The 14,538-nt window shown below is 40.2% G+C and overlaps 1 protein-coding gene across 1 annotated transcript in view; it reads left to right on the top strand.

Moving 5' to 3' along the window:
- The window catches only part of LOC118418157, a 97,397-nt gene that overhangs the window by 63,637 nt on the left and 19,222 nt on the right, over window positions 1–14,538 (top strand). Inside the window, exons 54-74 of the mRNA XM_035823993.1 lie at window positions 19–181; window positions 816–937; window positions 1,538–1,718; window positions 2,045–2,169; window positions 2,893–3,063; window positions 3,518–3,780; window positions 3,912–4,116; window positions 4,626–4,819; window positions 5,283–5,487; window positions 5,666–5,737; window positions 6,168–6,268; window positions 6,651–6,845; window positions 7,099–7,267; window positions 7,513–7,746; window positions 8,623–8,799; window positions 9,810–10,046; window positions 10,539–10,712; window positions 11,731–11,870; window positions 12,447–12,687; window positions 13,228–13,383; window positions 14,155–14,390. Coding sequence (XP_035679886.1) covers window positions 19–181; window positions 816–937; window positions 1,538–1,718; window positions 2,045–2,169; window positions 2,893–3,063; window positions 3,518–3,780; window positions 3,912–4,116; window positions 4,626–4,819; window positions 5,283–5,487; window positions 5,666–5,737; window positions 6,168–6,268; window positions 6,651–6,845; window positions 7,099–7,267; window positions 7,513–7,746; window positions 8,623–8,799; window positions 9,810–10,046; window positions 10,539–10,712; window positions 11,731–11,870; window positions 12,447–12,687; window positions 13,228–13,383; window positions 14,155–14,390 — 3,761 coding nt within the window. The remainder of the gene's footprint in view (window positions 1–18; window positions 182–815; window positions 938–1,537; window positions 1,719–2,044; window positions 2,170–2,892; window positions 3,064–3,517; window positions 3,781–3,911; window positions 4,117–4,625; window positions 4,820–5,282; window positions 5,488–5,665; window positions 5,738–6,167; window positions 6,269–6,650; window positions 6,846–7,098; window positions 7,268–7,512; window positions 7,747–8,622; window positions 8,800–9,809; window positions 10,047–10,538; window positions 10,713–11,730; window positions 11,871–12,446; window positions 12,688–13,227; window positions 13,384–14,154; window positions 14,391–14,538) is intronic.

Raw genomic sequence — 14,538 nt, 5'->3', positions numbered from 1 at the left:
ATGTTTATGTTTCCTCAGATCCAGACAACCTTGTCCTGGATGTTGACTACACTGTGGAGCAGGAGTATCTGCTGAAGGCAGCATATCCCATACGCCAACTGCCCAATGAGGGGTTCTACACTGAGCTGAACCTGGATGGTGCCTTGTTCCTCAACCTTGCAAACTATCCAGAGCTGAAGAGGCATGTCTTTCTCTATATCAATATCTATTAAGAAAAATTTGCAAGTTGAAATATACGTAAGGGTACTGTCAAAAACGCTGATTCTACCAGTAGATATCCCAATCAGAGGCTCTGATAGGGATCTCTGATGGCAGAGTTTCCCATTGTAGAATCACCACTTCTACTGGTGCCATTCCCAATTGTAATGGCAGAGTTCCTGATCCTGATCTCTGTTGACAGACGCTCTGATTGCAATCTACATGCCTTTGTTATTGTTGTTGATGTAATAAAACTGACATGAGAAAACATTGCAGTCTTAGTGTAGCATATCACATTTCTTTGATTTCAAGGTTTCTTTGTGCAGTGGAAATGTTAACTTCAGTCACTCAGAACAAAAAAAAAAGATAGCAAAAATGGAAGTTTTGCTGAATTACAATAGAAAGATAAAATGGGGCCCATTGTGAAACTTATCCTTCATTCTGCTGACACCTTTCCATATACCAAGTACATGTGTCATATACAACTTCATGAACTGTCCGCCCACAAACAAACCAGCAATCAGCAATGAAAACATGATTCACCATCTTAGAGAGGAAAGTCAAGTTTTCCAATATTTCATCAGTAGCAAATATTGTTATTTTTTTATTCCTGGCAGGTTCTGTGACACCAGTCCTTATCTTGGTGTTTATGTGGACTATGATGACAGGCTTGCTGAGGTCAACGACCTACAGAACAACATGGCCTGGCAGCACATCGCTCTCACCTGTCCTGATGCAGGTAAAATTTGTTATGTTTTTCACCTTAAGTTTTATATGAACATCATCTTACTATATTATACTTACCTGCAATGCAACCTGCAACTCCTTCTGTCAGGCATTTCCAATCATGGAAGCAATTGACTGAAAAAAAGTGCTACTACAATTTTGACAAGATTTTTGAGAGCTTTCCCAATGAAATGTTTTGGACGTTAGTAAATTTGCTACCACTAAAATAAGACGATCTAAGTTACCAGTTAGTGTGTTGACTTGTACAAGAAAGACAGTAATTATAATGAAAGTAAAAGATCTAGTTAAAATTCAATGTTTTATGACTTGGAATTTCAGTGGGTCTTAAATCAGCATTATGCAATGTGTGTTGCCACTATGATAAGAAAAAGCTGAAATATTGTCAGCTTTCAAACACACTCCTATGGTGCAATATCATCACAGACTCACTCCCAAAATGGCACTATGTCACAGGGTAGTGTTGATTCATTTTACTTTGTAGAGCAATGGCCAGAAAAGTTACTCTTTGTTAAATGATTTGAAGTTAGATAATGCTGCTTTAATGCCAAAGAGTTCCGCAAGCTTGATATCTTATTTGTACTAATATTTCCAGGTCTTAGCATCGAGATGTTCCACAACCTGAGGACCCAGAATGACAAGATCTCAGCTGGTTTCCCCACACAACTCAACTTCACTGTCAGCATCACCAACCTGGGTGGTACCATTCCACAAGCCAGCAGAGGGGTGTCCAACATTGCCCTGAAACTCCTTCTGTCAGACACATTAGACATGAGGTACGTCATTGTAAAGAAGAGGGTTTGCATAAAGGGTTCCTGACAAAGCTTAGTGGTAAATTTAGGAGGACCAGCACTGTTTAATGTTAAATTCAAAAGGTTTAGCAATGCTTAAGGTCTCGGACTGCAGTTTCTTTTACGATTTTGGAGGTAGGCTGACACACTCAGGCCAAAGGGCTACAGAACCGTAGAACGCAAAACTTAATCAATATGGTGAAAAGTCGTTTCCTGCTTTTTTCAAAGAAACTTATTGGTATCGTCTGTTGTGAAGCTAAACGTGAAGTAGTAGAGAAGCCCAATTTGACCTCTCGACAATCCTTCTGCAGGTATGCTGGGTTGGACACTGATGGGGTGGGTGCACTTGAACTTGAGACAACCTTCATCTTTAAGGAAGAGAACGAACCCTTGAGAAAGTCTGTCTGGCCATCAGGAAGCACAAGGACATTTACAGGTGAAATCGTATCTTTGCCTACCTGCCTAAGTGCCTAGGCCAGGGACTGGCCCCTTGCTCCTCTCCGTTAGAATTCTCCAGGTTGCATGGTCCTTTGCACTCATCTCTGCAAACTTAAGACTCCGTCCAATATCCTTTGCAATTTGATCCTACCAGCGCTTTGGAGGTCTACCCCATGGTCTTATCTTTAAAACTCCTGGTAGTAGGCTTTGTGGACTAATGTGTTTGGTGGTCTCCTTACTACATGTCCGAACCACCTTAGTCCTCTAAGCCTGATTGCATTTTTTTTTTGACAATGGAGTGTTCCATTCCAAGTTTAGCTCTGATTTCCTCATTTGGAATACGGTCACGGAGTGTAGCAGAGAATAGCCCTTAGGCATCTCATTTTGAAAGCTAACAGGAGATTCCTATCTTTATTATTAACTAATTAACTACAGTCAAACCTGTATTAGGGGCCACCTCTACAGAGGGGCCACCTGTCCATAGTGGCCACTTTTTGTCGGTCCCTTGGGTATTTTATCTACAAGTTGCCACCTCTATACAGAGGCCACCTGTCTATGGTGGCCAAATTTGTCCGGTCCCTTGAGTGGCCGCTATAGACAGGTTTGACTGTAATTAATTAATCACTTCACCTTTGTTCTCAGGCAGTTGGAATGAAACGTCAAGAGTTTGAAGATCCAAAATGTAATCATAACAAGTCGTTTTCTTTTCCTCACTTCACAGATGTGTCAGCAACTATGACCATCCCCATTGACAAGTGTCAGTCAGAGCTGTACCTGTGCTTGACCTATGACACGGAGGCCATGTTGGGACTGCAGGACTGGACCTCGGCAGACAACATGATGTGTGCTAATGTCTCCACTGGGAGGAGCCCCGGAGTCTGGTGTGATCTGGGTAATAGAGCAGTGCCTGTTTGTTTCTTATTGTAATAAAAAAAATCCCATTTTGGAATAAGGTTCACATGTAATTGTCAACATTTGAAAGTAGTCACCCCCCAAAAAGCAAACAAATGATGATCTTTGCTGTAGAATGTTTATTACTAGATATATGTAATAGCCTAAACAGTAGTTTAAAAGTAAAGAACAAAACTGGTACTTAATGAATATATGTATTTGGAGAGAAGATCAAATTATAGCTAACCAGCAACTTTTGCACTGCAGCCATCCCTCAGCAAAACAGCTGGAGCTGCATATAGTTCCCATTTCAAACTTTAATACAAACTGTCACCCTGACCTGTTTTACCAAAAGGGCTTCTTCAATGGTTGAAGGCATGAGAAATATGTATACTCCATTGATCTAAAACTGGTACCATATTTTGTTGACATTGCTGTCTTTTCTACCTTTTTAGATCTTGCCCTCGAGACAGGGTCCTTTACAGTCCAGCCACTAAAGACAGCCAGGGTGTATGAAGACACCCTCACACCTGTGCTCATCAATGTCACCCTGCTGAACCATGGGAGGCCACTGACCAATGGGGTGGAGCAGCTGGATTGGAATGTGTACATCTCTGACCAATCAGATATCTTCCTGTCTAATTTGAATGGAGAGGGAGGAGCTATCATGTTTCCATCCAGTGTTACCTATGGACCAGAGAGTCACAACCTTCTTCAGGCAAGTACATGTACATGACTGCATGCCATTTTTTGGTGATAAAAGAAACCTACAATCTGAAAAAGGATACCTTTACCTTTTACCTCACATTTATCTTTCCAACCAATTGAAACTTTCTTTTTTTCATTCAGGGTCTGGTGAACTCAGGTGCAGAACTTGCTTTGACAAACCTGGCTGCTCCAATCAGTGTTCCACATGATGTTTGCGAAATCACGACCTTCATCTGCGTGGAAGTGACACTGAAGGGAGCAGACAACAGTCGACACATAGACGCCACCCCCACGGACAATGTGGTCTGTTCCGTCTGGCCACATGACATGCTGGCCTGCTCTGGAGGTAAAAAAAAAGGAGCATAACATCAGAATAGTCCATATTCAATAGACTTATTGGAGTGAGGCTATAAACAAAGTAGTAGTTGTACAATAAAATCCCCAAAATAGGACATGAGGAAAATGAAGTTCTTTGTTTATGACAAATAATAATATTTCTAATCATTTTGGACTCTTCACTGTCATCATGAAATAATGAACAGTAGATTAAACCAAATTTTCACAATGAACAATGCCATTGAAACAAGATTGGATATACAAACATGTACTCTGAACTGCTTTCAACTGAACACATTCATTGATACATGAGTGTACCAATTTGAAGATCTACCAAGCATCAGTAGTACCCGAGGTATGCCCACTGCAGATTTAGGTGTTCCAGACATTCTTGAGAAGGTCCTATAAAAGTTGACATCACTTAAATTTAATGTTTTTTATGAAAGAATGGTGACCATTATCATTAGATATAATCGTTAATATTTGTCATAACAATTCTCCTACTTTGCCTCCCACCAGACACCATAGACCTGTACACCCGACTGTTGAACACGGGTGATGGTGTGTTTGTGGAGGGAGAACCGCGCGACTACCAGCTGCTGCTGGCTGTGGAGCTGGCGGGGTCAGCGACCTTTGACTTCCACGTCACTCCCATCGACATAGAGCTGTACCTGTCACTGGACCAGGAAATACACACTGATCAGGATATAAAGGTACTTAGAGTACACAATGTGCCACCAATGCTGAGTACATTCCATTATGAAATCATACTTCCAGTTCTTGATTCCCTGGTCAAGTAAACACCTTAGGTCCTATCACATTAAGCCATTTAACATAATAAAATGTACTATTAAGAGTAAGGAGAATGTCAGCAATACAGTGTATCTAAAACCCAAGTAGTAGCTGTATTTTCAGGTACTGTTTAAAGATTAACTTCTTGGTACTTTTTGTAGCATGTGAAACTGAATCAAGATACATGATTCTGTAACTTTCTGATTATACAAGTGAAGGTGATAAACTTTTCCCATACTTGATGGATTGATATTCAGTAGTGTATTGTTCCACAATGTCATTATCATAAACTCTTGACATTCATATTTTTGTACTTTGTTTTAATCATCAACTTGCATGTGCTTGCGTGATGTAATATTTATGACTTGTATTATTTTTCCACAGATTTCTCACAGCTTCGGCAGTCTGGGAGAATCCGAGCTGAGAAGGAGGCTAGGTCCCGTCACCTTTGACCCCGAACAGGTCCCCACAAAGACATCAGAAGAAACCATTTTCCTGAACTTGGGGGGAGACAACTTGGTCATCCCTCAACAGCCAGATGGGTCCCAATACTGTGGCTCAGTGTTTCTTGGAGTTGTCATTGACACAAGTACTTAATCAAACTTACTATACACATTTTTTCTTCAATTTCACTTTGAATTAATCTTTCTCTGATCAATGTATACTTCTTGTTTTATCAGATTACAAGGTTTTCTTCCTTCAGATTTATGTTTGTATAGCTATACTACCATAACTTTTTTTTGTCAATTTATTTGTTTCTGCTTTAGGTGATCTGATATCAGAAAGGAGTGAACTGAACAACACTGCAGTAATCCCCATCACTGTATTGTGTAATGCAGGTATGTTTGATTTTCTGTTTGAATTCAATGTTTTTGTGCCTGTTGGACTGGGAAAAGGCCAATCCTGATTGTCCATTAGCATTGGCAGTTTACCTAGTGACAGCATGGCAAAGCAGTTCAACCAATAAGAGAATGGCAATTAATGGCGACCAATGGCTGCAAGTTTGTTGAATTTTTTTGTTATTTGCATTTCTGGGCATTGTAGCAGCTTCCTTTGGCACTGCATTGGAAATTGTATGTCTTTGTGTATATTTGTAGACAGCTTGAATGAAGAAACTGTGGATGTTAAGTTTATCTTCATGTTATTTGATAGGTGGGTAGGTATTGGACAGATTGATAATAATCCTTCTAGTATTTTCCTACGGTACTGCAGCAGAACCTCTTGCATGAGATCTTGTGTTTGCACTTATGTCGGTATCTTGTCCTGCAGATGTGCTTAGTGTGTCGGACCTGGTGATGTACCCACTACACGGACAGATGGACATCTGGCCTTACACTGACCTGCCTATCACCTTCGATGTAACTGTGCAGGTAGTGAACAATTACATTCTGAACTTTAGATTATAAATCTAACTTGTAATATTAGGCCACACCAATTTAATTTGATGGTTCACGGATTTTCAAAAAACAAAGAAATATGCTTAACTGGAAGAACATAATGAAAACAAAGCCCGAGGACCAGCTGTATGCCTTGGTGGATATGGTCATATTCAAGATTTCCCCCTGCCCATTGCATGTATAATGTACGCCTGCTATATTTTCACTGTAAAAATCTATGAAGCAGCAAATTAAATTGGTGTGGCCCTAGCTGTAAAATGACACAAATTCTAAAAGATGAGCCTTTGACTCAACATGTTTTTATCTCTCAAAAATTCTTGATGGAAGGTATGTTAATGCTTCCATTGTCTTCCAGAATGTTGCCGTGTCGCCATTTGAGGCTGCGTCCCCCTGTCACGAGAACTTCCTGGTGAAACTGTACGCCAGTGAGACAGCAGACTTCAGCCCCCACACAGCCACCGAGCTCAGCCCTACCCAGGGGTGGCACTATCCACCTGATATCTACAGGCCCCTGGGGAGTGGGGAGAAGATGACACTGAAGGGTATCAAGGTAATTTGACAGTTTCATGATAAAGCATGAAGAACTTAAGGCATTGTACATAGTGGCTGTCCCTTTTTTAACTACTTTGATTTATTTTTGAGTTTTCTATCTAATCAGTATTTTAGATGTTTGTGAAACTTTTTTAACATGCAACATTTCTTCTATTTTACATGCATGCGTAATGTCAGTAGCATGTACTCAAAAGTGTTTTCTATGTTATGCAACATGCAAGAAATTTAATTTTCATGGTGTTTTCTCATAGGGATATCTGAATGGAAAGGCTTTCACCGACATTGTGTGTGCTGCAACCTCCTACTGGATTCTGAGGGTGGAGAAAGGCCCGAACATTGGAGCAGATGAGACCTCCCTGCACAACAACTACCTGACGTTGAACACACCATTGCCTCTGCAATGTGATGGAAAACCAGAAGGTGGGGCTTTTGATTGGTTGCATTTTCTCTACAGATGCCCTTGGTGCTGAAACTGCTGTGGTTGATGCAAGTAACTTCTGTAACAATTTTGGTCTTAGGTTCCTGTTCTTTTATAACATATAACTCATTTCAGTGTTCAAGAATTGGCTTTGATGTGTATATTTGCCCTACCAGATAAGAAAAAAGAAGTACATCTGTGTAGGAAAATTTTGTTAGTCATTTATGAGTTTTTATTTCTTTTCCAGCGTACTATGACATCTCTGTGAAGAACTTTGGGCTGCCTGACATCATCAATGCAGATGGCATGACAGAGTACACGATGCATCTGTCCCCACACTTCTCAGTGGGAGCCATAGCAAACAAGTGGGACATCAGGAAGGAGTTCATCAGCTATACCCTGTATCTGTCTAAGGACCAGGTCTTGGATGATGGAGATCTACAAGTTTTTACATCCACTGAGATTGTGAATGTTACAGCCGGTAAGTACCCATGTACTTCGTATTTTCCCAGAACTATCGTAGAGTGGAACTTGTTATCACCAAGCACAGTAGGGGCATCTTCTCTGGATAGTTTTAAAGAACGCTTGCAGATAGATGTGCAAAAGTTAGGTGTGACGGATCGTTCAGTGTGATATAACCAGCTCCTGCTGCACCGCGTGCCTGCGAAGCTGGTGTGTTACGCCGAAGGGCGGTTATACCGGCTATATAGATACAGATACAGATGTCAGAGCTATAGAACAAAAAGTTTGACAAAGGCAAACTTGGTGTTCATGTTTCATGATAAATAATGGTTGAAACATGCCTCACATTAATGTGATTATAGTATAAGCAATCATAATTTTGTTGCTGGCTATTTGTATATTGATCAACATCAACCAATAAAAAGATGACACTTGCTATACATATAGAGTAGAATATAATACAATACTGAGGTATGGCCCAAGGGCGATACAGAATACCCTGTTTGTATTTTATTTATGTCATACCAACCTAAGGAAACTAAAGTTTATTGGAAAAAAAGTGCAAAAATGTTACATTAATGCACATTGCGTCAACAATTTTATTTCTCAATTTGAACAAAATAAGAGACAGCAGCACATGCAATGGAGTTCAAATTGTTCAAATCAAACTATAAATATATAGAGCCCTGGGCTGTGCTGTAAAATGCAGACCACTCAGAACACCGACATCAAACTTAAATACAACCATGTATGATAAAAATGAAAGAATCGAATGCAGTACACATATAGTGCATATTGTATTTAATTTGTAACTTTATTGCACAACACTTGTCTGAGGTGGAATTGATGGCCACTTCTATTTGTTGTAACTTACATGTAACAATAATCTGTGTAGGTATGGAAGCTGACATGGACTGGAGCAACCCTGCCCAGACGTTCCCAGTGCTGCAGGATAGGTCCTTCTGTGGGCTGGTGTTTGCCATTGTGAAGCTGGATGACAGTAATGAGATCACAGAACCCCTGGAGATGAACAACCTGGGCAGGCAACAGGTGTTTGTGCAGTGTGACGCAGGTAAGGAAGGAGGTATTCAAGACAACCTAAGCAATATCATAAAGTGGAAATAATCTGGATAAGGCAATCTGCATGAAATTGATATCTACTGCACTATATTCCCACATTTACATCATTATTTGATAGTTTGAGCAGTTAAAAATGGTTCAGAAATTTAGGATTCCCTAAATATTGTAACCCACAAAAATTAGGCCTTGATTCAGCCAGTAACCGTTTTCCATCGACAATGTTCAGTAAGTTTCGGCCACACACAGAAAGGTCACAGTAAACCATGTGACTACTTGTCGGATAGGGTCGTGGGAGGTCAGAAGAAGTCGGAGAGTGTTTGGAAAATTCAAACATGGCTGACCCAAAAAGCGACTGTGAAGTACCCTGACTTCACAGTATCCCCACACCACTGTGGCATCAAATTTTTGCTCCTTGAATGTTGGTATGGAATGAAACTAAGACTTTATCTTATTGCATAGAAAAATGCCTCAAAAATTGAATTTGATAAAAGTTCTACAACCCTGCTGACTTGGGCTAATATTGCTTAGGCTGCCTTTAAAACTATCACTGAACAAATAACTCCATGTACATACTTGTCTGTTATGTGAAATTACCCAAAGGCAGATTTGCATAGCCCCTGTATGCTGACATTTGCATTCCATATATCACGTCTGTAAAAACTTAAAATGTGTTAGGTTGCTTAAACTCAGCTTTCAGATGAATATCTATGACATTGTGATGGCATAGTCACATTTGTCATAGGCCATCGTACAATTTTGATGCTGTAGGATTTTCAATCATGTAGTAGAACCAACCAATGACAAGGATCTAAAACAGTTTTTTGCATAACAAAACAACTGAATTTTGCAGGATGTCGGATGACTATCCGAAGCATTTCCACACCTACAATATTTCACAACACATGATGGTGCCCTGACAAATGTATCTACAGCGATTTCTCATGAAAAAGCTCTATGTACAGCTCATTCATTAACTTTTCTATTCTACCATCTTACTTCTAGATTTGATGGGAGTATCCCGCCTACAGCTGTCCTCCACCCAGACCTACATCCAGGAGACCGTTCCCACCCCAGTCAATATGTCTGTAGTACTGACTTGTCGCAGGAAGGAAGACTGCTTCCCAAAGGACATGTCTGCATTCCAGGTGTCAGTCAAGCTGTTGATCAGCACATCAGGGGACACAGAGGAAGATGTCACCTTTGAGGAGAACTTCAGGAGCATCACACAGTATGACAGAGGTAAACCTCAATACCAAAGTTCAAAATATGCATCATTCACCCTGTAGAACAAAATTTCAAAAATTAAGTGCAATTTAGCAGGTTGGAGAAAGAATCAGGATTGTACTGTGAATGAGACATTGAGCTATGTATACAACAGACTTACAAAACCTACTGTAAATGCAGAAACTTTTGCGATGTTCACGGTTTTTGCGGTTGCCACTTAACCGCAAACTACAGTGCATGGTGCTACTGTGAACTTAAAACCACGAGAAAAGTCCCTTTTCCCACTGTAGCAAAATTAAATCCCCGTGAACTTAAATGCAGTTTTACAGTATCTCTTACTAAATATTTCCAGTTCAAAATTCTTGTAAGAGTGTCCAATAAGAACACAGTTTGATGAAATTACTTCAGCATATCCTTTGGATTTTTTAAGAGAAAATGAGCTAAGCTGTTTATTGTGCAATTATAGTATTGCATGATGTCATAACCTTTTGTTTCCTGCCATTTTAGACCTTACTGGTTACTCTGCAGTGCTGAGGATGGGAGGAGACCTGACCATTGGTGACAGCAACTGTGCCACCGAAGACTCCCTGGCAGTGGAGGTGCTCATGTCTGAAACATCCGATCCTGTCATTGCCAACAACGTGGCCAGACAGACACTACCCTGGGCAGACTGCTGGAATAGTAAGTGGCATACATTGTATACATATACATGTATATGTATACTGGCTATACAATTTAAGAGATTTTCTATGCTGACATTTTATAACCTTTCAGCTCCCAAAGTGTAATGAACTTTACTTCTCCTTGCCACATTGTGTCATAGTAGCAAGGATGTGGTCTCGAAAATAACTGAACTTCTAGAGCACAGTTTACATGTAACGGGGGCCGCCCTAAGATGCCCCCTGCCCTAAGATGCCCGGATTTTTTGCTGATCTTATTATGCATAAGTATGCCGTGTTTGTTGCCACTGACTATGATGATTAGAAAGGTAAATAAACCAAGTCTAAACAAACAGCTTTTTTTCTATCAAAATTCTTTTTTACACATATTCACTTCCCTTTTTTTTTTGAAGACAGAATTTTCACAATAATGTTGGTAGCGCCAAATCACTGTGGTCACCTGTTACTAGGTAATGGTGGCTCATGTCCATAAATAATCATCGGAATTTATATTCACGATAACGTCCTCGGTGTTTGCCAGTTGTAACACAGAGGGTGAAGGGTTCATGAACAGTATGGATGCCTTCCTTTCAAGTATGGTCTCTATATGAATGTGTTAAAAATTCATTGATCAAAACTTGACCACTCTTTGGCAACTAGTGATGGAGCGCCGTGAGTTCGAGCGCTTAAAAAAGTGGGCATCTTAGGGCGGCCCCCGTTTTAATTGATATCAACTTGTTGAAATGACCACTATTTATTATGTCAAAAATTCTAAGAGTTTGGAAGTGTTGAATTAGGAAGGAAAGGTGTGTTTAACTTTTAAGAGGCTTTATTGACTGACTTAAGCTACATGGACTTTTTTGTTGAGAATGTGAAAGATGTATTTTGCTAGCATGTAATCTAACCAATCTTATATTTTATTGATTTAAAGACCCAGCTTTAGATCATATAGAACTCAGGCTTATTGTTTTGTTGTACGCATCTCATTAAGATTCTTTTAAACATAGAATATCTTAAAATGCCAGCACTGTGTTCCCTAGAAATGGATGCCATGGTTGACCTGAGTGTCGAAGACTTCAACCTGCTGGGAGGTAACACCATACAGCATGACATGTCCACACCTGATAACCATTACCTGTACAAGGAGGGACAGATGGTGGTGGGGAGTCAAGACCCTATGGTATGTGTAAAATTTTCACTTATCACAAAACACTGGTTAGGTTGATAAAGGATAAACATACAGTCACATGTATATTATGCATACAAACATAATACGTTTATTAACTATCAATACTAGAGTACAAGAGAACAAAGAGTCATGCCCTCAAGTATCACATTTTTCTATCCAACATTTGTTTTTCAGTAGAACTATCATAGAATATAGAACTTGGTGCCTGCAAGTACAGTAGGGGTATCCTCACTATGTAGCTTAAAACAGGATTTGTGGATAGACATGCAATGGTTAAATATGACAGGTCATTCAGTGCAATATAACCAACTGCCACTGTGCTGCCCGAAATGCTGGTGAGTTATGCCAAGGGGCAGTTATACCAGCTTTACAGAAGCAGATACAGTTACAGACTACATTTATGTATGTAGTCTATCATGAGCCCTTGAGCTACTGAACTTTATAATATAGACTCCTTTATGAAATTAAAGATTCTCTTCACGCTGACATTTACATACTTCTGCCAGTTCAAAATACTTTCGTCATGCTTCAAATTAAATGAATACTTTTTCCTCTTTTTTTTTCCAGAACCAGCCCATCTACGTCCTGTTTCAAATGATGGTGCAGTTTACAGGCCCGTTGACACTACCTCCCATGACGGCCGCTCGACCAGCATACAACTTCTACTTCAGGTTCGTTCTGTCGGAGGACATGGTCATTGACGAGGATGACCGGATGCTGGACTACAACATGTCCTTCCCCCAGGGGGAGGTGCTGAGGGGAAGGATTGTGGATGGGGACATGTTGGACCTGTCTGATAACATGCAAGGTGGTTCAAATCTCTGGTGGTCTTGTTTTTGCAGTTTTTGCAGTGACCGCTTCAACGTGAATTCATGACACTTTGCACAAACATGTTTCCCTGGTATGACTACTATACTGCAGAATTGTTTGAACTGAAAAATGAAAATGCAAAGTCAATACCTCCTTTCCTCTCCTACCATGACATGAAACCAACACAAAATGTAAATGCAGTTGCTGCAGGGGTCTGGGGAAATCCTTCCTATGAAAAATTTGACATTCATTACTCTCTAAAACACTATTTCCTGCATCTTTATGATATGGGCAAATTTTTGTAATACAGCCAGGAAACCAAGTCACATGTGAACTAGTAGCATCCCAGGTCAATCATAATTTTCTGCTTGTTAGAGAATATGCTCAAGAGGGTAAAAGCTGTTTTAAGTCATCCAGGGGGTCCAATTTTGTATCATTTTTAGAACAGTGGGCCCAAAGGATGCAGGGACGCATGCCTGGCTAAAAGCTTGGTAGTTGGTACCTAACCTTTGATTTGATATGTGATGTTCCATGTCAGGATTGCCCATTCCTCCTGATGCCTGTGGTCCCCAGTACCTGGCAGTGATAGTGGACAGCATGCAGCGGCAGGGTGTAGACTACCCTGGCATGTACAGGGAAAAGCTGGAGGCCAACAATGTCAGGATGCAGAAAGTGTATGTCATGTGTCCTAATGGTGAGTACTGATGAAGTTAAATCATTTTCTTCTTGACTCTTGTTAAAAGTCATCAATTGCACCTTTAATGGTTCAGAAATCAATTTCAAATGCCCCAGACTTGCTGATACTGGTTTTTATTTGAATGTCAGAGTTGGGCAGACTTGAAGTGCCCCCCCCCCCACTTTCTGCAAAATGTTTGAAAAGTCCCATGTCAGGAAAGAGTATTTGAAGCTTGTATCGTAACAGTTATGTTGTATGGCTGAGTTCCGGACCTTGAAATGTGCACACACAGATGAACATTCAGGTAAGGTTGCAACAAGTAAATTTGGTAGATGTTATTCCCTGTAGACTCCAAATTTAATGCAAGAGGGGAAAAAAACAACAAGATGCCTAACTTTGAATAAAGACACCAAGAGCATTGTGGCCAAACATGTATCACTATATGAGCTAGTTTTTTATTACTGTATTCAAGAAGTGCACAAGGGACACTTGTGTGGTAGACTTGTATCAACTTGAGGTTGGAAAACTTCTCTTTTTTTAAGGCACTTCTAAGGTGTCACTTCTACAACTACCAATTTGAACTAGTTTCATTTCTACAAGCATAATCAAGGCTACATGTACCACATGACAAATTTTCTCATTCTAGTATTTTCTAGTAATGTTGACCAGCTCCTGAGGGAATTTTTTTTTCAAAATCAGGTGAATAATTATTCATTTTGATATAAGTGCTCTGATGATTTCCATTTAATTAATTTGCAGTGGCCTAATTCACTGTTTCTGTGTATACAGATGTGTACAAAGTGAAGGCATCAGGCTACCATCCTGCACAACCTGTGGTTTGGAGGGACACCCCCACCCGTGTCACAGTGGACCTGACCATCACCAATATAGGACCGGAGGATATCGACCAGGCTGAGCAGGACAAAACCAACTTTGACATCATGTTGGCCCTGTCTGCTGATGCAACGTTGGATGGTACTGACATCCCTGTCAGTCTGCCTGGGCCCAGTCTGCCTGTTACCAAGGTAAGACCAAGCAAATTTGATTTCTGGCTTTCTGGATTCATTACTTCATTTTTCTCATTTGAAACATGATAAAAAGACCACATGTACTATTCAAGATATGAAGCAAAGAACAAAAAATGTACTTTGACAACAACAATTGAAGAAAGGC

This window comes from Branchiostoma floridae, chromosome 6 (assembly GCF_000003815.2).
Source record: "Branchiostoma floridae strain S238N-H82 chromosome 6, Bfl_VNyyK, whole genome shotgun sequence".
Taxonomy (NCBI): domain Eukaryota; kingdom Metazoa; phylum Chordata; class Leptocardii; order Amphioxiformes; family Branchiostomatidae; genus Branchiostoma; species Branchiostoma floridae.
The sequence above is the reverse complement of the archived record's forward strand: the minus strand, read 5'-3'. Positions and strand labels throughout refer to the sequence as shown.